We start from the raw sequence: 20,734 nt of genomic DNA, 5'->3' as shown, positions 1-20,734 counted from the left end.
CCACAGGAGCAGTGCTTTCACAAGGCCCAAAGGCAATACCGTGTAATTTATCAACACACCAGAATCTGGAGTATTGCCAACAGTCAGGATGTATAAAGATGTGGAAATATGCATCTCACAAGTTGATGATTGCAAACCAGGAAAGGGGCAGGATGTCCATGAGTGTTAACATCCTCAGTTTACATAGCTTCAGGGGCTAATTGCGAGGGCAAAGGGCCAAAATAGGGTGCTTGCTGCTCACTTCCTTATTGATCTAAAATATCTTCAATACAGCCCAATTTTGTCTTGGCAGGAGGGAATCTCTGAAATGGCACCCTTGTGTAGAAGCAAGTCAACCTCCTGCAAACAGTTCAGGTGTATGTGTGTGTGTGGGGGGGTCACAACTCATGTACTTTGATTCCAAGTAGGAAGGGACCAACTCCAATTCTAGAAAGTAACCAACTCTTACAATTCTACAAAGTAACCAAGAACTTACTCCCAGTATGAAAGGAATTATCTGGCACCGATGAGTGCTCATATAAAACAGATCTGACCCTTGACGCCTGAACAAGGAGACCCTTCTGAGAAAGCAGGGCACAGCCCTTGCATGTAGTCAGGATATGCCTCTCATCGAGGAAACGAAGACAGTTTGTATGACCATCATTCTTCATCCCACATTTGGAGAACTTTTTGAAAAGAGCTGGGCCTTTTTTCTCCTTGTTGGTTTTAGCTGACAAGTAACTAGGACGGTCAACAGAAAAGCAGGAACACCGCTCCCCTCAATCCAGCATCACAAAGAGAATGGAGGGGGTTGCTCTCTCCCACTCCAACCTTGTGACCATTTTGTTGAAAACTCTTCCTGCCTACTACTCCGGGGGAGGGGGGGGCACTGTGTTGCTACAGGAATGCCTGAAGAAAATCTTGATACTCTTCTCTGCAGTAGGTCTGTGCATGTGCAGCCCCATGTGGGACTGCACATAAGACCATGAAGATGAAGGGTCAGTACTTGGAAGGGAGACCACCAAGGAAGATTTTGCAGAGGAAAGCACTGGCAAACCACCTATGCTTCTCACTTGCCGTGAAACATGATGGAACTTTAAACAGACACACATCTTTAAAAGAAAAGCCCAGCTACTTTTTTTTTTTTTAAAAAAACCCATTTTCCATCTTATTTAGTACACCTTAATAGCATTCAGCTCCAGTACATGTCACATGCCTCTCAATATTTGTGATAGAAGGCTGGCATTTCGCAAAAATGGGCCTGCACATACGTATACAGCTGAGCAATACTATTGCATAGTTCAGATGTATGACAATTCTTACTTGCTTCAAAGTCACAGCATTATGAGTTCAACTTAGCTCATAATGCTTGTGTATGTGTGTAGATTTAAACAGGGAAGGTAACAAATCCAGTTCATCAAGGCATTTTCAAAATACTTGTAGGCTCTTTTTTTTTGTGAGACACAGCACATTAATTTTAACTAGAGTTGCTATGTGAAGCTAAGATCCATCTTGCAGGCAATCACTCAGTCCTGATTTGCCTTCATAACTGCTGGTTTCAGCACCCTCTGACCTTCCCATCACCTCCTAAACAGGTTTATACCCTGTTTTGTACGGCAGAGGAGACTGAAGCCAAAGCACTGATGCATCTTAAGCTTCATTTCCACTGGCTGTCATTGCAACCATGTCCCTTTCTTCAAGCACTTGCAAAAGAACCTACCTGATTTTTCACACTTACCCTTTTCCACACACTAAAGGAATCCAACCTGCTGCTGCTAATTTAGTTGTACCACCCTGCAAACACATTTAAATGCTAAAGGTCCAATCTTTATGATTTCTTCCACAACTGGATACGCATACATTCAAACATGCTGCCTCTGCACTATACCAGAGTATACTCTTGCAGCAGCTTTGTTACCCCATGAGAGCCTCTGGGTCCAAAGGTACACTTTGAGACCACCCCCATGACAACTGGAATTACCTAGAGCTTTGGAGCTTTGGGAGGGACATCAATGGGATAGAATGCTGTAAAGTGTACCCTCCAAAGCAGCCCAGGAACTAATCTCTATAGTTTGGGGATCAATTGTAATTCTGGAAGACCTCCAGGGCCCACCAGCAGGCTGGAAATCCTAACTGCATGGACTGCACAATTATAAATGAAGATAATGGCAATGCCCTTCTGTTACCTCTCCTATAGTGCCTTCCACTTAGCTCAAGAGGCAATTCTCACTTTATCCCAGCAGAGAATATTAGCACCTTATGTTGCAGTGACAACGCTTTCCAGCTGGTTTGAGAACTTTAAAGACCGGACCAACTGTGGGGATGTCTGAGGCTGGATCGTCTTTTCTCCACAGCAGCTACAGATGTCACAGCAAGTCAACTTTTTAGGGGGGGGGAGGGGTACCCAAGAAATTATAAAAATTGCAATTGCAGTAGTAATAATGTCTTGTCTTGGTTTGATTTAAACAACGAATGGTTAAAGCATAGCATTTTTGCTAAACTAATCTGGGTCTTTTTCACACTTACATAGCGATACCTCTTCGATTTTTGGTGGTATTTTTTGGAATGCGTTTTGGTTTTTTGTTTCTATCTTTTAAAAAGGGATGGGGGAAGCAAGCAATATGATTAATACACTTTTTAAAAGAAATCCAAGGTGATTTCTCCCTAAAAAACTTCAGTAGAGATGCATCTGTAGCTTATTTTTGCATGGTATGAAAAAGAAACGAATAATGATGATTAATTAGGTATGTTCTATAATCTTTCTTCGGGTAGGAGGCTACATGTACATCTTACAATGATTAAATTTTACATATACTTTAGGTGCAAATACATTTGATAACATTTGCACGGTTCTCATTCAAAGCTTTGAATCAAAATACACCCCAGTATGGGAAAATGTTTCCACACGACCCAGAAAGCTGCAGCATAGTGCACACCAATTTTAAACTTACGAAATTATTGCCAAAGTGAAAAAAACTGGACATAAGTGTACCTTTCTCTCAACTATAAAATCATGAAATATTGAATGTACTCTAAAGTAATCAAGCTACTGCCAATGAGAGTTATGAAGCAGAATTTTTGTACAGGTTGTCAGGTTGTGAGAGAATAGCTTCAAACCAAAAATGTATACCAAAGCTACCCAAGATATTATAGATTCCTCAGTCAAGAAGCTGAAATAAAGATATATTTCTTACTGGTGGCAGAAAGTTCCATCAAGTTGCAACCAACTTATGGCAACCTTGTAGGACTGCCAAGACAAAAGGCAATCAGAGGTAGTCTTCTATAGCTTACCTTTACATAGCAACCCTAGACTTCTTTTTAGTGATCACCCATTCAAGTGTTAATTAGCACTGACCCTGCTTAGCTTCTGAGTTCTGATGAAATTAGCCTAGCCTGGGCTATCTAGGTCTGGGCAATCATTAATAGAAAAAAACTAAATGAGGACAATCTGTATAACCCTCTTTCAAAAAGTTCTGCATAGATGTTCTTTAATGACATTCCAGTGGTATGTTGCATTGTCCAGAAAGTCGAAAGAAGAAAAAGAGGAAGAAGAGGAGGAGAGGACTTTGGATTTATACCTCACTACTCTCAACTGTAAGAAGTATCAAAGTGGCTTACAAACTCCTTCCCTTCTTCTCCCCACAACAGGCACCTTATGAGATAGGTGGGGATGAGAGTGTTATGAGAGAACTGTGACAAGCCGAAGGTCACCTAGAAGGCTTCATATATAGGAGTGAGGAAACAAACCCGGTTCTTCAGATTGGAGTCTACCACTATTAACAACTACACAACACTGGTGGTACAGTTACACTCCAAAATGTCCTTCACCATCTGTCACAATGGAAGAGAGGAAAGATGCCACGCATCTCAAAATAGTTGGAATGGGTCTATCTTCCACTGTATGAGGTCATGCCTTTGAGCACTCCATTAAATATTAACCCTTGCCATTTATATTTGTCTTCTTTTAGTTCTTTCCCTACTACATCCAGCTAAAGGCAGCATCCCCGGTTCTCCTCTCTATTTTATCCTTACAACAACCTTGGGAGTATGCTAGATTGAGAGAAAGTGACTATCAGTCAAGATGGCAATTTACAAGGCAGCCCAAAATGATACAAGTCTATGTTGGCTGATTAATACATAATTTTGCTTAAAATGGCACTGTACGTTACCATAGGGAAAAATCAGAATTTGTACTAGAGCATTGGGGTACTAAACCTTTAGTTTTAAATTCAGTACAACAAATACGGTAATTCAACATTGATAGATTGTGGTTTGCTTATAATTTAGTTTAATGTGAGATCCAAATGCTGCCGCCGCACCAACCCTGATTAATAGAGGGTCACAAAACATAATTCCCAATGAGTTACATCGTGTTTTATGAATTCTGGTTTACACAGATCCATCCTAAGAACACTATCAGACAGATCTAAGTAGAACTGCTCAGGATAGCTTTTGTAATAACTCTGATTAATCATTTTATGCAAATGCTAGAATCCTGACTTTATCTTGGCTTGTTCAGTAGCACTGCTGCAGGGAACGGAGGTTCAGATGCCAAGTGGCAGTGACAAACTAGGATTTCAAAGGAGATCCTGGTTACAGTCAACTGTATTAAACATGGTTGGTTGAAGAAATCAAAATGGAAACTAACCAAATTTCACAGCGAGCCTATTTGGCATCTAGTCATTCAATGTTCAACACTCATGGTTGGATCAAAAGGCAAACACAGATTTGTTCAGCTCAGCCAGAGCAATGAAAATAGTTGCTGACCAGGACTGTTCAGCAGCTGACTCAGATGATCCAGCTCCCAATCTTCCTCCTGGAAAACATGGCTAGATCCAAGGCTTGCTAGGAGGCAACAATATTTCTCTTTGGGGGAGGCAAAGAATCAGCAGCTGACCCAGATGATCCAGCCAGCAACACTCAATCATCTGACATCCAGCTTCTGGTCTCTAACACTAAAACTTTGCTGCTTGCTAGTCTTGCTGGGACAAAGCAAAGCTTATTTATGGAGAAGGGGAAGATCAGGAGATCAAGTGGGAGCGGGCTTCTGATCCCCTCCCCACAATTGCTATATTTTGAGAAGAATGAAACACAGCAAAGTGAGAATTAAAGGTTTCAGATCTCTAACTTTGTCGCATTTCAGCCTTCCTAGAACACAGGGGATAGATTAGAAACCAACTTCTAGCTGAGTTAATTGTGGTTTCTAAACTACACCCCCCCCCTCCCGGAAACACTTTGGGAAAGGATTTGTGGCACAGCAAAAATTGGACATTGGAAGCTATATCTCAGATGTTTCCCAACAAAGTTTTATTGGGGGGTGGAGGAGCAGAATTCCGATCAGCTGCAAGTCAGCTTCTCATTCCCTCCCTTGCAAATTTTTCTGGGTTACAGCAGCACTAGGATCCAACAAAGTGTTCCCAACACAGCATCAAAATCTGGCTCCCAGCTGATGAAGTGTTGGCTGGAGTCAGCTTTAGATTCTGTTACAATTGGTGTTATGCCCCCAGATAAGCTCTTATTATTTTCTTTATTAAGCATCAGTAGCCTCTATAGTTACAATGGGTTTAGTTCTTTTGTATAGTGTTCTAAGGGAGGGAACTGTAGGGCCTTTCCCCACTTACCTTAAGCCCCGCGCTACTCTCCTCAAGTACAGTCTGGTCCCCCGGCACTTCACATGACAGGGGCAGCGAGAGCGCAGCCGCCCCGACGCTGCTGCTGTCGCGCCCCCTCAGCACGCGGCATAGGGGGGATTGTGGTGAGTGGGGAAACGCCCGTAGTTAGACCCTGTCCCTTTAAGAAATCCCCCTAGAGGCAGTCTTCCTTTCATTACCCAGTAGTCCCCATGTTTATCTCAGTTAGTCTAAGGTGCCAGTGGAGTTGGAAGGCTGCAATATCTCTTACATCTATGGTGTATAGTCTATAGTGTATAGAGAGCATTCAGTTTAAGGTGTTAACAGAATGAAGAATCCAGATAAAGGACACTGAAGGAATCAAGAGAAAGCACAGACAAAGTGGATTTTCTTGGAAGAAGTCTACAAAGAATCGAAGTCTCAAGCTTCAAGTTGTTCCAGTCAAGCAAGTACTTTATTTTAGTCAGACCCTGGGAGGAGCTAGGGTCTCAATTCTTCTAAGCAATAAACTATTTTTTAAAAACTTTTACACCTTGCTTGCGAATCTCCCACTCTGTTCTGGCCAAATACAGGGCAAAGACTGTTTTACTTGGGGAACAGAACAATTAGCCTCTTGGTGCCAAACAGCTACTGGTTGGGCTCACAATCTGTTTTCCACTTCTGATCTGAAAAAACAGTGAACCTGGAATTAAGTAAAATACATTTTAAATGTTCCTTTTGAACTTTTAGGTTGTCAACTAGCATACTCAGCATACTGTAATGGCTATTTCCCACAATGTCCTTAATAAAACCACTTATTTTATATGTTACACATTGCTTCTTACTAGTTTTATCATCTACCTTAATTATATACAATTCTGAGAAGAAAACTTGAGTAGAAAACTTATTTACACAGTTCAACAGTGGTCACGCTATTTCTACTTGGCAAATGGGCTAGCATTAATTTTGCTCAAACTCAGTTCCCCTGCTTATTACAGCCCCTGCCTCAGATGGCTTTTGTCCATGGAAGTCTTATGGTCACCAACAGAGTTCTTTTGTTGGTCAAAGGGCACCCCCTCCTCCCTTTATTACAATGGAAAAGGTAATTGGATCTAATCCTTTGTTTCTACAATTGAGGGTATAGGGAATACAAAACATGGAAGCTTGTTAGTTTTGCTACAGGATCAGCATATTCTTTACAATAGACCATGGCACTAAAACGTACATGTGCGTCGCTCAGTACAATATAATCCACTAATATATTAACTGAAATTTTGTAAGCACAATTTTATATGACATTTTATGTTCAAAGATTTCTAATTAAACACTCTAAGCAATGGTATGTTCTGCCCAATAGTATTGCTTTTCTACCCAAACTATGCAAATAATAGTAAGATATATTGTCGAAGGCTTTCACGGCCGGAATCATTTGGGTGCTGTGTGGTTTCCGGGCTGTATGGCCGTGTTCTAGCAGCATTCTCTCCTGACGTTTCGCCTGCATCTGTGGCTGGCATCTTCAGAGGATCTCTGATCTCTGATCCTATGAAGATGCCAGCCACAGATGCAGGCGAAGGATCAGGAGAGAATGCTGCTAGAACACGGCCATACAGTCCGGAAACCACACAGCACCCAAATAGTAAGATATCTACCCCATATCAATGTTGTTAAGGTATTTTTAATACTCGTGCTCCTACTAATTATGTAATAATCTTTTGCTATGTCTGTCACTACTGGAGTTGGGGAAAACACTTGTGGTCTGCCAGCTATCTCTCTCTCTGGAGATCTGAAATGGGAAAGCAGATCCAGTGCCATGCGGGAGTTCCTCTTTGCCTTCAGCTGTGTTCTACCGGCATATTTGTAGATAGATCAAATACTACAAAATGAAATAAACCTCCAGTGCTTTCTCCTTCAAAGGGAAACCAACCCAGACAATTGCTGGTCCCTGGAAAGTCACATCACATCACTTTGAGAAGTGGAGCACTAATAACAATGGGGTGTTGTGTGGTTTCTGGGCTGTATGGCCGTGTTCTAGTAGCATTTTCTCCTGATATTTTGCCTGCATCTGTGGCTGGCATCTTCAGAGGATCTGATGGTAACCCTACCATCAGATCCTCTGAAGATGCCAGTTACAGATGCAGGTGAAACGTCAGGAGAAAATGCTGCTAGAACACGGCCATACAGCCCAGAAACCATACAACACCCCAGCAATTCTAGCCGTGAAAGCCTTCGACAATACAAATAACAACGTTTACTTGTACATCATATATTTCTTTCTCAACAAAGAAGACTGATCAATCTTTCTTCCTGTAATGCAACTGCCAAAGCGATGAATGATGCTTTGTTAGCACCTGAACATCCAATTGTGTAAGATCCAACTATAAGATGTAACTAATATACTCAATCCAGGGCTACTGTTTCTCGGTTTCCTTTATTTATCCTTACCAGAGTGCTCACAAAGTAATGTGATGAACTCGAAAGTATTGCTTTTAAACTGTACATCTGAATTCCAATAAAAGGAATTAAAATTCAATCTCATAAACACAGTAGGTAGCAAGAACTAATCCGTAAGATTAAATAACCCTCCCCCCACCCCACCCCCACACACTTTCATCTTCGTCTCCACCAAAACAGCTATTGCCATAAGGGCTACTTACTCGTATATGTAAGCTGAAATCCTTGATCTGTATCTGATCCATTGGTATTAAATTCTATCCATAAGTGGTTAGATGTGCTATTGAGAACAATCCCCATCAATTCACTTTTTGTAAAAGTCCCTAGGAGACGTGATGAGCTGTCTTTTCCATCATATACCTGTCAAAATATAATCACATTTGGCTTTTTACATTAAAATAGACCTTAATTCTTTTTTAGAACTGTTTCAAAGACATATTTATATAAGTGCCACATTTCCAGACCACCTAAACTTCTATTTAGAATAGAATAATGCTGTGGGTATGAAAACTCATGTGAAAGGCATTCATAAACTATCTTGTTGCCATTAAAACAAGTTTTGTGAAGCTTATATAAAGTAACAATTAATATTTATTCATGGCTGTGTGCTTAGGCAGTTTATGGTTTCACCTCCACCTCCCCAATAATCCACATCATGAAGGCTGAAAAGGTTTGTGACATTTCTGTCAAGGTGCCTCTTCCAAAAACACTGATAAGGGGGCAAAAATAACCTCTACTGCTCTGCTCACTCCTGACTAAATGAATTAAAAAGTAGGACTGAAGTGGTGAAGCTAGTCTGTCACCTTTTATTTCAGATTCAGAGCCTGAGGTGAATTTTGTCTTCAAATCATTTTTAATAAAAAGAATAATATTGTTTGATACCACTTTAGAGAGAAGTGAGCTTCTGCTTTCAAACAAAGGGCACACAGGTTTATCTTTAGTATACAATATTGAGCTGGGAAACTTTTATTACTGTTCATTTTTGACATGCGTTTGAAACGGGTTCAGTAACACAGGAAATATGGGTGTGAGTGTGTATTTTAACAAGCTGTAACAGTGGGAACGAATAAAAGAAACAAGTTCACAATGACCTGGATGTTCCACTAATGTAAACATTTTCATGACTGTTACTTCAAAATGTCCCATCTCTCTCAAACAGTTCAATGCTAAGCAGTGTTACATACTTCTAAGCCCAGTGGTTTCAATTGACCCAGAAGGGTGTACCTCTGTTTAGGATTAAACAGTGACTATAACACTGAGTGTTGGTGAGTCAGGTTCTTATTTCAGATAGGTAAGCAGTCTGTTATTTTATTACTTTACAATACCATCCAAAGCAACGTTACACCATTCCAAGCCCATGGAATTCACTTTGGATCATACTGTTAAGACCGTGTGTATTTTTGAGTTCTTATATGGTAGAAATTAAACAGAAGCAATTGTGTACAATTTAACAGTTACTGGAATTCTTTCCTCCAATATGGTAAGAAAGTTAGATGAACATTGCTTTAACTAACAAAGCATGGACTTATGAATAATAGTCTGTTTTTAGGGGTAAACATTTTAATGATCAGTCAATGTTTCAGAGTGTGTAATAAAACAAATATTTGTTTTAAACAATGTGGCAAGATTTTTAAATTTAACACAATAAATGAAAATTTTATCTTTTAAAAAATGTATGATAGACAAAGAAGTGTCTACCTAAGAGGACGTATGGTATTCCAAGAATATCACAGACTACACTTGTAGCTACAAGCATCTTACTAAGCTACATAGATCCAAACCACCTAATGCTAGAAGGAAGCACTGAGTATACCGTATGAATGTATGGTGGATTTTGCACAGCATAAATATAAAGTCTTGAGGATGTTATAAAAAGTGTTTTGGTGAAGAACTTCGCACAACTCTCATCCTCAAAACATCTTTGGCTCATTTTATTTCTCTCATCCCAGGTTTTTCAAAAATCACTAAACCAGCGATCTTCTCCCCCCAAACCGGATTGAAGACATTTCCTACCTGCTGAGTGAATACAAGCAGGCAGGAAAAGCTTTATTTCTCCAGATCAAACCTGTTATTTTCATTTTTGCTGCTGGCACCCACCATTTTGTGTGCTGCAACAGATTCTCCGTGAGGTTTCCTCTGCTTGCCACTTATCTACACACGATTTCACTATAAAAAGTAGATGAATAAAATTTGTTTGGCCTACTGATCCTGCACATTATTATTTTTCCTAAAGGCAACGCAAATATGCACATATTGCAATCTCCATGTTGAGGTAAGAAGAGGAAAAACAACACATGTGCAGGATCACTAGGCAAAAATTACTTTTTACACCCAAATTGCCTGCAAATGAGCTGCAAGCAGAGGAAACTTCCATGGGGAATCTTTACGGAGAATCTGCTACAGCACACAAAATGGTGGGTGAGAGTCTCTCACTTCACCAAATGGCAGAGGCATGGCGAATCTCTGCCACAGCACACAAGATGGCAGGCGCAACTGTGAAACTGACAAAAGCTCCTTGCAGCATGCAGGAAAAAAGCTTGGTTTTGGCTGGCAACGCTTGTGTTGTCTTGTGCTGTGTGAACACAAAATGTTAAAATGGATATTTTTAAGCCATCTGCAGGACGATATATTCTGTTGTGCAGAATCCACCTATGTTTCAGAGTATTTGTCCTGGATTTGATTCCCCGCTCTGCCACTTGAGCTGTGGAGGCTTATCTGGTGAACTAGATTAGCTAGCGTACTCCAACACATGCCAGCAGGGTGACTTTGGCTTGTCACAGTTCTTTGGAGTTCTCTCAGCCCCACTCACCTCACAGGATGTTTGTTGTGGGTGGGGAGGAAGGGAAAGGAGATTGTAAGCCCCTTTGAATCTCCTTACAGGAGAGAAAGGGGAGATATAAATCCAAACTCCTCCTCCTCCTTTTCTTCTTTTCTTTTGTGTCTTATGGACAGTATGGAAAAAACCATGGAATTTTGTTTTTATACATGACAGATTTTTAAAACTATTAAACAAGTTAAACCAACGGCTTTTCTTTTGCGCTTTATAGACAGTTTGAAAGAAAATATGGAATTTGGTTTTTATACATGACAGAGGCAGCAAGATTATTTTATGCATAAAAATGGAAAGCTTCATCAATACCTGCAATAGAATAATGGTTTGTGAAGATATTGGAATTGACAGAGATTCTTTGAGAGAAAAGAACATCTAAATTCAGTGATAATTGGAAACTTCTGATAAAGTTTATGCATAAAACAGAGAAAAATAAACTGATAATCTGTGGATTTGAGGAATAGAAGAACTAGGAAATAGAGATAATAGAGAAAAATAAAGTGTGAATCTTATTAGTAATAATAATTAAGAATAATTCTATAGTTGTAACTGGAGAGCAAGCAGTAATTTTAGCTGTGTTAACATTTAGTACAGAGGAAGTTGAGAGCCATCCTTTCCGCTTCCTCCCTGTAGTGTGGTTTTTGGTTTTCTTATTGTATGTTGCTCTTTGTTTTTTAAAAGTCCTAATAATAAAAAATATTCCCAATCTATGTGTTTTTCTAATCTAGACATTCTTATCAAATGACTAACAGCCCAATCCAGATCCCTCAGGCAGCTGGTATGGAACCACTGCTTTGCCACTTCCAAAGGGCATTCAGGCAGTGTAGAAAGGTGGCAAAAAGAAAAAAAACCTGGCCACCCGATCCTCCATAGCCTTGAATGTATTTACATTTAAGCATATATGACACTTCGAGCGGTGGTGTATCTGGGTCAAAATGCTAGTGAAAGCTAACTATGATTAGCCCCACCCCCCAGGAACACCCCTGAAACATTCTCAGCCATGCTAGAGTATTGTTCTGCTACAATTACAACCATGATAACGTTTGTTAAAATTAAACTGCAGTCAAAAAAGACCTTAATAAATAGTTTAATGTAATATAACAATTGCCTCACTGGGCTTCAACTATCAAACATAAGATAACACAGAGAAAAACAACCAGCATGTAATACACAGTGCTGAAAGTATGAGAGCCCCACACAGGGTTATTATGCAGTGCACAAAACTATTCTCTCTCTCCCTCTCTCTCTCTCTCTCTCTCTCTCTCTCTCTCTCTATTTATCTGCAGTAGTGTAGTTTTGTATACTGCATATGTCATTGATGATTTTTTAACTTGCTTGTTCTATGTAAAGCAAACACTAACAGTCGTGCCATCATCACTTTATCTGCATTACACTTTTCCAGTCCCTCAAAGCTGACTAGCTCATTAAAATGAGTTCATAGCTCTCAGGAAGTCAGGAAAGGAACTGAATGATGGGTTACACTAAAGGAAGTGCAGGAGGCTCATGATTTTCAAAAATGGCAGTATACTGCCAAACACCCATTCAGTGGTGTAGCGCCAACGGGGCGGGGTGGGGCGTGACACCCCGGGCATGTGCCTGTGGCCAGGGCATGGCGGTGGTGTGGAGGGAAAATTCCGGTGCAGGGGCGGGCAGGTGTGTGGCAGGGGTGGAGGACACAGGCATGCCCCGGGTGCAGTTCCCCCTTGCTCTACCCCTGCACCCATTTGAGTGACAAGAGTTGAAATGAACACCTATTGGGATCTAGTCCATACCATCAGGTTCAGCTTCTATGTTTGAAGAAAAAGATTAGAAAGATTATCTGGAATCAGAACAGCAGGTCTCCTAATGTTTCTTCCTTGAGTGAATTTACTTAACTATCATTCTTCAGGTCACTCATCAAGGACTGACACTGGCCTCAGCTCTCTCTCACACACGCATGAAAGGTGAGGATCCTGTCATGAGTATCGACAGGTCTATTTTTCAAGAACTACAGATAGAATAATTGATGTACAATATTAAATTGGGTAATTTAAGGAATATTTTTTTTAAAAAAATGTACCTTTGCAGTGTCCCCTTCATGCAGCTGAAAAGTTCTGGCTCTCAGATGAATACCTTTCCCAGGCTCAGTTTCAATTTTATAGATGCATTCATGGTTGTTGTCATAATTAGAAGGGAAATTTGGTGAAAGCAATGTTCCTTCGTTTCCAGAAACACTTGCTCCACATTCAGCTAAAACAACAAACAAAACCAGACAGAGGGTTCATTATCAATTTCAAAGACTCTAAAAATATTATTATTTTCTAACTTCTGCCAATACTTTAGTACAGAAGTATGAAATTCCATTTCTTTTCAGCGGGTGGCACCTTTAGGACAACATTTCATTTGCCATTTCTGGTAACTTTAGATCAGAATTTTTGAATCACTTATATCTAGTGCAGATTGTCTTTTCTTTTAGGACTCCTCAGTAACATATGGAATTTCCTCTTCTTTCTGAACCCCAATATAAAACTTTCTTCTATCACTCTTGAGCCTGGAACTAAAAGCACACAAAATGTAAGAGCAACAGGTTTTCTAGAAGAATTCCCAAAAGTCAGGATGTGTGGTCCCTGTGGCATTATATTCTATTGCATCAGGAGTCACTCAGCCTGACCAACAAATAAGTGCCAGTTCACCTATTGCTATTACTGAGACCAGGGGCAGGGGAAGTACACATATACAGCCTTTCACACGTGCACTCCCAGCTTTGGACCTCTCGGCACCTGAGTTTTTATATACTCAAATTGTAGACAGGTGTGATATCATCCCATAAAGTAATCACTATTGTTTAAAAGGGTTAAGTTTTATTGACCACAAATAGTTAAACTGAAGGCAAAACAGAAAATAAATTTAAAAGGCAGCTGCCAAACAAAATATTGATAAATCAGAATAAAATATTTTCATTTTCATTTTGGTCCCCCTACCCCCACCCCAAATTCTTCTCTGGTTCTTTTGAGACTACTTTTACTCCAGTCTTTTTCTGGAAGCTAATTTTGAGCAGACTTTTTCATCATGTATAATGTTTCTGCCAGTTTTCTTTGTCCTCCTACCCACCCCCAGTCCACTTTTCAATGACTGGACTGTGTTGGTCAAACCACTCTCTATCCTCCCCTGTACCTTGAAGATGAATGGCGTCATTATCTTTTTTGTTAAATGGTCCTAACACATTGATATATTTCTAGAGTGATATAACAGTTGGTTAAGCAAGTCCTCTGAATCCCACCTCTCATTTAAAAGAATAAATAAGTCTGTAGGTCCTTCCCTCAGAGATATGTCTTTTCCCTTCTATGTCAGGAAAGGAAAAGCAGAGACTAGGGATGGGAATTCAGAGAAACCTGAACTGAAAATACCCCCCCCCCCAAGCTTTTTCCGCTTTTCTTGGATTTATTTTTGGCTGAAGAAAACTGCAGTAATTTAACTGAGCCATGTAAATAGTTCCTGAAAAATGCTGAATTTTTTCAACGTATTTTATAACTGCTTTGGTCTGCTACCATTAAAACCCTCACCCTTTCCCCCATCTTTAGAACCAACAGAACAGAGGCAGTGGCATTCCATTCTCCCCACCCACCCCCCACTTCTGAAGTCCATGAGGTGGCGAGGAAAACTGAATGCTGGACTTGGGTGGAGTCCACACGAGCCAAAAAGCACCACTGGAATGGTAAAAATACTGTTCCAGGGGTTCTGTTTGCAAGGCTGTTGCCTCTGCATCGAGGCAGCGCCAGGTCGTCCCCCCCCCCCCACAACTGGGGCAGAAATGCTGTTTCCCTCCCTTTCTCAATGAGTGAGGCATTTGGGAAACAGCATTTCCCAGCTGGCACCATGCAAAGAGCACTGGGTTGGAGGCGCCACTTTTCGACTCCTCCATGCGGAAAATGCAGCCGCTTTGAGGGACTTCAGAAGTACCACTGTGTAGAACTGAAAATTTTAAGCTTCGAATTTTAACCCCCTCCTCCAAAATTAGGTAAAGCTGAATCAAATCCAATATGGGATATCAGGGTTTTGCCTTTTTTTTGAACATTTTTGGTTTTTTAAAATATGAATCCAAGAACAATGGGGGGAAATGGTGCATATCTCAAATAGAGACAATTTTTTTAAAAGCTGGAATTCAAAGGACCTGCTTAGCCTATTGTTATAAAGCTCCAGTGATATATTGATATTTTAGGGCCATTTTTTAAAAGGGTGGCACTGTGACACCATCGATTATGAAAGCACCTTTCCTTGAAAATCTTCATTATTAAAGGCATTGGGAGAAGAAAATACACTGATTCTACAATTGTGAAAATCCAGAGGGTGGGCAGATGTGCAGAAGAACCCAATGTTTGTGCATGAACTGCCAAGAAAATCAGGAGTAAGCTGAGTGTGCAGAAAAACCCTTAAGTGAATAATTATGCTGATTTAATTTACTATTACTGGGGATTAAATAAAATACCAAGCCAAGAATTTTATGTTTAAAGGGTGTCCGAAGAACAAGTTCCTGTACCTGCCAGGTGGATCTCTAGCCTCACAATGCAGTTCACTGACTCTATGACCAGTTCAGAAGCAAAGCTGTATGCTAGGTATCTCAATTACATAGATAACTGAAAGGCCAGACTAGGGCAGTGGAATTCACATGACAATGTTATTAAAACAGCCAACGTATTTTATTACTTCATTTTGTCTTGTATTTTAGATTCTAGGTTACTGTTTAATTTCTGTTTCTCCCTTATTATTATCACTCAGCATGACCTACAGAATTAACAAAAACATACAACCAATGGCAATCCCCTTGTTTGGAAAACTGTCACATAAAGACTCTAAAATTCATGTGTTTGAAGAATTAACCTAGAAAGTAATACTCTGTGAGTTAACAGCTCCAAGGAGAATTATCCTGCAAGCTAGTATTCATTTTTAGTTTAAGTTATTGTGATCAAGATTTTTTAAAATATTAAATATTACTGCAGCAATGAAAACTATATTGTCAAATTCAGTACTGTATATCAGATCAGTTACTGGAGGTGGGGGCAGAGGAAGGAACTGACTGTTTATGGTCAAAAGAGGGCACAAAGAAAATGTTCAAAATTCTTGACAGGGTAAAAAAATAATATAAACATATTACAAATGTACAACCCCAGTGGAAATCTGTTCTGAAGTCAGAAACAGTGTGTGAAAACTTCCGAGAACTAAAAATAAACAAAAGACTATGGGGATCAAACAGGACAAAGCCACAACCATAATCAGAATAGTCCACAGGGACCACACTGGGGTATTTACTAATGGGTTACAAATGATACTGTGGTCTTAACGAGCCCTGTAAAAAAGAAAGCAGTTTGCTTCTTCTTGAGTCAGAGTGAAAAGGGGTCTACATTGAGGCTTGTTGCCTTGGATTTCATGTAATTTTTTTTATGAGTGGAAGAGACAGTGATTAATAAAAACCTTATAGCAAAAGAGAGCAGTATTATGAATGAATCAATCTTTAGGCTAAAAATAGAATGTATGAATTAAATGATTGCTCAGTTGCTCAGTTCATCTGATTCTATTCCTTATTTTCTCAATGGCAAAAATCCTAGATTTATATTTAAAGCTATTGATTTTAAAATTATGTGAACCATAGAACTATGCACCATTGTTGTCCGTGGCTTTGATAATGCCAGGTCTTTAATTTTTGTAATAGGCCATTTTGAATGATCTAGACCTATATTTCATTGTTTCAGCAGCAATTAAGAGTTCTAGGGATAGTTCTTGTAAATCCAAAAATAAAATTATATTTCTAGCAACACTGGTTTTAAACAATGTTGGAGGTTTACACATCATATCTAGTGAACCTCCATGAATATGCAATGCTACATGCATCCAACACACAAAAGGAAATGTTTTATCATTTTCTCTCTCACAATGAATGCTGCGGCATCATCGCCCCAACCCTGCCTGGAATGCCCCACCATGCCCCTGGACTGCCCTGGCCTTGCCCCCACCACGCAGCGCACCCGGGGCGTCGCACCCCACCCAGCCTCTGAATGAGAGCTGGATGAGAACTTTGAACATAAAAACATAAAAAGACCCTGTTTCACCAGTTTCCTCAGGAGCCACCCAACAAGGCACAGAGGCCAACCCCCAACCCCAACAATGTCTCCAACCACTACTACCATAGTTCGTCGCCATTGATGGATCTATTGTCCATTAATCTAACCCCACTTAAAATGATATATGCCTGTGGTCATGAGTATATCCACTGGCAGTGAAATCTAAAATGTAATAACACGTTGAGTAAAGGAGTGTTTACTTATCTCTCCTATATCATCAACTTCATTGGCTGCTCCTAAGTTCTAGTATTAGGATACATATCCTCAGAAACCCATGCATGACTTGAAGCTATACTATTTTGTCACACAGATCACAGTAGAGTTCATTGTGTACCTTTTCAGATTGAAGGATTACATCTATGAATGGTCAACAAATCTTTACATGTAGAAAACTAACACATAAGTGCAAAGTACTATAGCCTAGCTGTCTTCTGAAGTCCTAGACTTTTACTAAACTCAGTGAGTACTTTTTTACATAGGAGAATTAAGATTATGATCCCATACCTGCAATCTGAATAAAACCAGGCCAGAGAACTCCACAGTGTGATTGTTATATAGAAGCATGCAGCTATACTAGAGACATCTGCTCACTTCTTTTCTATCAATTATTTCAGATTAACTATGCTACGTTTTGCTCATTTAATGGTATTTCAATTGTATTTAATGAAATTTTAGGATACTTTGAATTCTGATGATAATATGCAGAAATGATTTACAAAGAAAGCCACATTAATGTTTCCATTAAAACCAAGAATATATTTCAGCAAAGGAAAAAGAAAACAGCTGTGAGATACAATCATCTGAATACACAAAACTCTTTTATTTAACTGACCACTGTGGTTCATTCGTACCTAACTATAGCTTGGGGATAATGCTCAGAGATAAATGCCAACTGCTGTAAACTAGAAGTAGAATGCAGAATAAATTTCATTAGGAAATTAAATAATTTTGAAACTGTTTCTGAAAAGTAATGAAACACCTTTATCTTGAAACTGGATAGATAATAAGCTGAAAAGCACTTTTAAAAAGTCAAACAGAGCACTGGGCGCAGAATTATATTCAAAATAGAGAACAGCTGATCGATATCAGAAATTCAAATTAAAAGAGTTCTGTCAGGAGAGAAATGCAGTTTTATGATGCCTCTTTCATATGCCTGACATTTCGAACAAAGCCTTTGCCCAGTTTTGAGAGACCTTTTCATTATCTTTTTAATAAAATACCCTGCAAACAAACACTTGCTTAGGAATACATAACGATTCATCCAATGAATATTAGGACCAACCAATATTAATTTCCTATGGATAAACAATGTTAATTTCCTACATTGCATCAAAAAAAGTGGACAAACTAATGAACTAAATTTAGTTTGTATGTTATTCTGGGTCTGTCTGCCTAGTCATTCCTCTACCACATTTTAGTCCCACACTTTTTACAAGTGTCTACAGCAGGGATCTGCAATCTGCGGATCTCCGGATGTTCGTGGACTACAAATCCCATCAGCCCCTGCCAGCATGGCCATGCTGGCAGGGGCTGATGAGATTTGTAGTCCATGAACATCTGGAGAGCCACAGGTTGCAGACCCCTGGTCTCCAGTAACGTAAGAACATAAGAACATAAGAACAAGCCAGCTGGATCAGACCAAAGTCCATCTAGTCCAGCTCTCTGCTACTCGCAGTGGCCCACCAGGTGCCTTTGGGAGCTCACATGTAGGATGTGAACGTAATGGCGTAACAAACATTCCAGAAGAATCTATGCAAACCAACTGCATAATCCAAGACTGGTACTTATTTTTTTAAGTCTGCATGACTTGTGAAAAGTACTGTTTATTTAGGACACAAGTGTCTGATAACAACACCATTAAGCCTACTACCATGCGGTAGTGTTCTGGATTCAGTAAACAACAGTCCCATCTTGCACTATACCCACGCACACCTCTCAGTAGGAGCCTAATTCCCCCACTGTTTGTTTTGCCATCAAGTCACAGCTGACTTCTGATGACCCTGTTTTCAAGGGGAGAGACATTTGGAGGTGGTGTACCATTGTCTGCTTCCATGTCACAACCCTGATGTTTCTTGGAAGTCTCCTATCCAAATACTTGCCAGGGTCAGGGCTGAGAATGTGTGACTGGCCCAAGGTCACCCAGCAAGTTTCCATAGCAGAGTGAGATTTCCCCTTGTTCAAAAAAGGTGATCACAATCTGCCAGTTAACTATAGACCAATCAGCCTTTTGGCGATTTCTGGCAAACTGAATGCCAAATTTCTACTAAATCATCTTATTTCTTGGATCTCTGCAGAAAAGATAATTGGTATTGAACAGATTGGTTCTATGAAAGGGAAGTCCACCATAGAGGATTGCCTGATTTTAAGTATGCCCCTTGTGTTGTCCTGCACACTGGCTATCTATTGGACCATCTGCCAACCCCCTCCCCTCCCAGGGTTTGATCACTGGGGCTGGGTGCCAGACATCTTCTATTATTAATTAATTATTTATTGAAGGCTACTGCTGCTGCTATAGTTTTATAGTTTTAAGGTTTTGTATATTTTAATTGGGGCTATTCGATTTGTTTTATTGTGTTGCTATTTGTTGTACACCGCCCTGAGCCCTCTGGGGGTAGGGTGGTTTATCAAATCGAATTAATCATCATCATCATCATCATCATCATCATCATCATCATCATCTCCTCAAAATATGTGCAGAAAGGGAAATCCAGTATTTTCGCAACCTTCATAGACTTAAAAGGGGCATTTGATTCCATCAACAGGGGCCTTTTGTGGCCTATATTGATGAAACTTGGAATGAACTCCAGACTCCTCATGTTAATAATATCACTGCAAAAAAAATAAATAACCCACCTGTCAAATTAGAATCAATCCTTTTGGCCACTTAACTCTCAACATCATTGTCTCCCGGGGAGTCAAGAAAGGTTGTGTATTAGCCCTGTTCTGTTTAAGCTCTTCCTGAATGATCTTGCCCTGACCCTGAATAGCATAAATTCTCACTGTCCTCATTTGGATAATGTTCCTGTCCCAATCCTTCTATATGCTGATGATGCAATACTGCTGTCCCACTCAAGGATGGGCCTCAAGAATGCACTCCTCAAATGTAACAACTACTGTGCATCTAATCGGCTTTCAATCAATCCATCAAAATTCAAGGTGATGGTTTTCTCAAACCCTCGTAGTCCTATGACCTGGTCTATTCAGGGCTCAGTTATTGAGCAAGTTAGATCATTCAAATACTTAGGGCAGTGGTGGCGAACCTTTGGCACTCCAGATGTTATGGACTACAATTCCCATCAGCCCCTGCCAGCATGGCCAATTGGCCATGCTGGCAGGGGCTGATGGGAATTGTAGTCCATAACATCTGGAGTGCCAAAGGTTCGCCACCACGGACTTAGGGATTGTCTTCCAACATAAGCCTGGCTGGGCTAAACATAGAGACAAGGCCCTGAAGGGTAGCAAATGTGCCTCTGCTGCTGTTCTGAAGTTTTTTACCCTTAATGGTGGCAGATTCATCCTAGTAACCCTGAAAGTATTCAACATGAAAGTGGTTCAACATCTAATGTATGGGGTTCCTATATGGATCCACGCATGGAAATCCAAGCTTGAACAGTTGTAGTCCAGCTTCCTATATAAAATCTTTGGAGTTCCACACTGTGTCCCCTATACAGTCCTTTGCCTTGGGGCAGGACAGCACCTTCTGGAAACCAGGGCGTGGATTGCCACTTTCAAATTTTGGGTGTGCCTCAGTTTCCATTCTGATTCCCACA

The 20,734-nt window shown here is 40.1% G+C and overlaps 1 protein-coding gene across 1 annotated transcript in view; it reads right to left on the bottom strand.

Moving 5' to 3' along the window:
• The window catches only part of CSMD1 (CUB and Sushi multiple domains 1), a 1,361,167-nt gene that overhangs the window by 252,634 nt on the left and 1,087,799 nt on the right, over positions 1–20,734 (bottom strand). Inside the window, exons 22-23 of the mRNA XM_048497567.1 lie at positions 12,929–13,098; positions 8,243–8,399 (exon numbers count right to left, since the gene is read on the bottom strand). Coding sequence (XP_048353524.1) covers positions 8,243–8,399; positions 12,929–13,098 — 327 coding nt within the window. The remainder of the gene's footprint in view (positions 1–8,242; positions 8,400–12,928; positions 13,099–20,734) is intronic.

This window comes from Sphaerodactylus townsendi, linkage group LG01, assembly GCF_021028975.2.
Source record: "Sphaerodactylus townsendi isolate TG3544 linkage group LG01, MPM_Stown_v2.3, whole genome shotgun sequence".
Lineage (NCBI taxonomy): Eukaryota > Metazoa > Chordata > Lepidosauria > Squamata > Sphaerodactylidae > Sphaerodactylus > Sphaerodactylus townsendi.
Note: the sequence above shows the minus strand (reverse complement) of the source record. Positions and strands in the feature narration are given on the sequence as shown.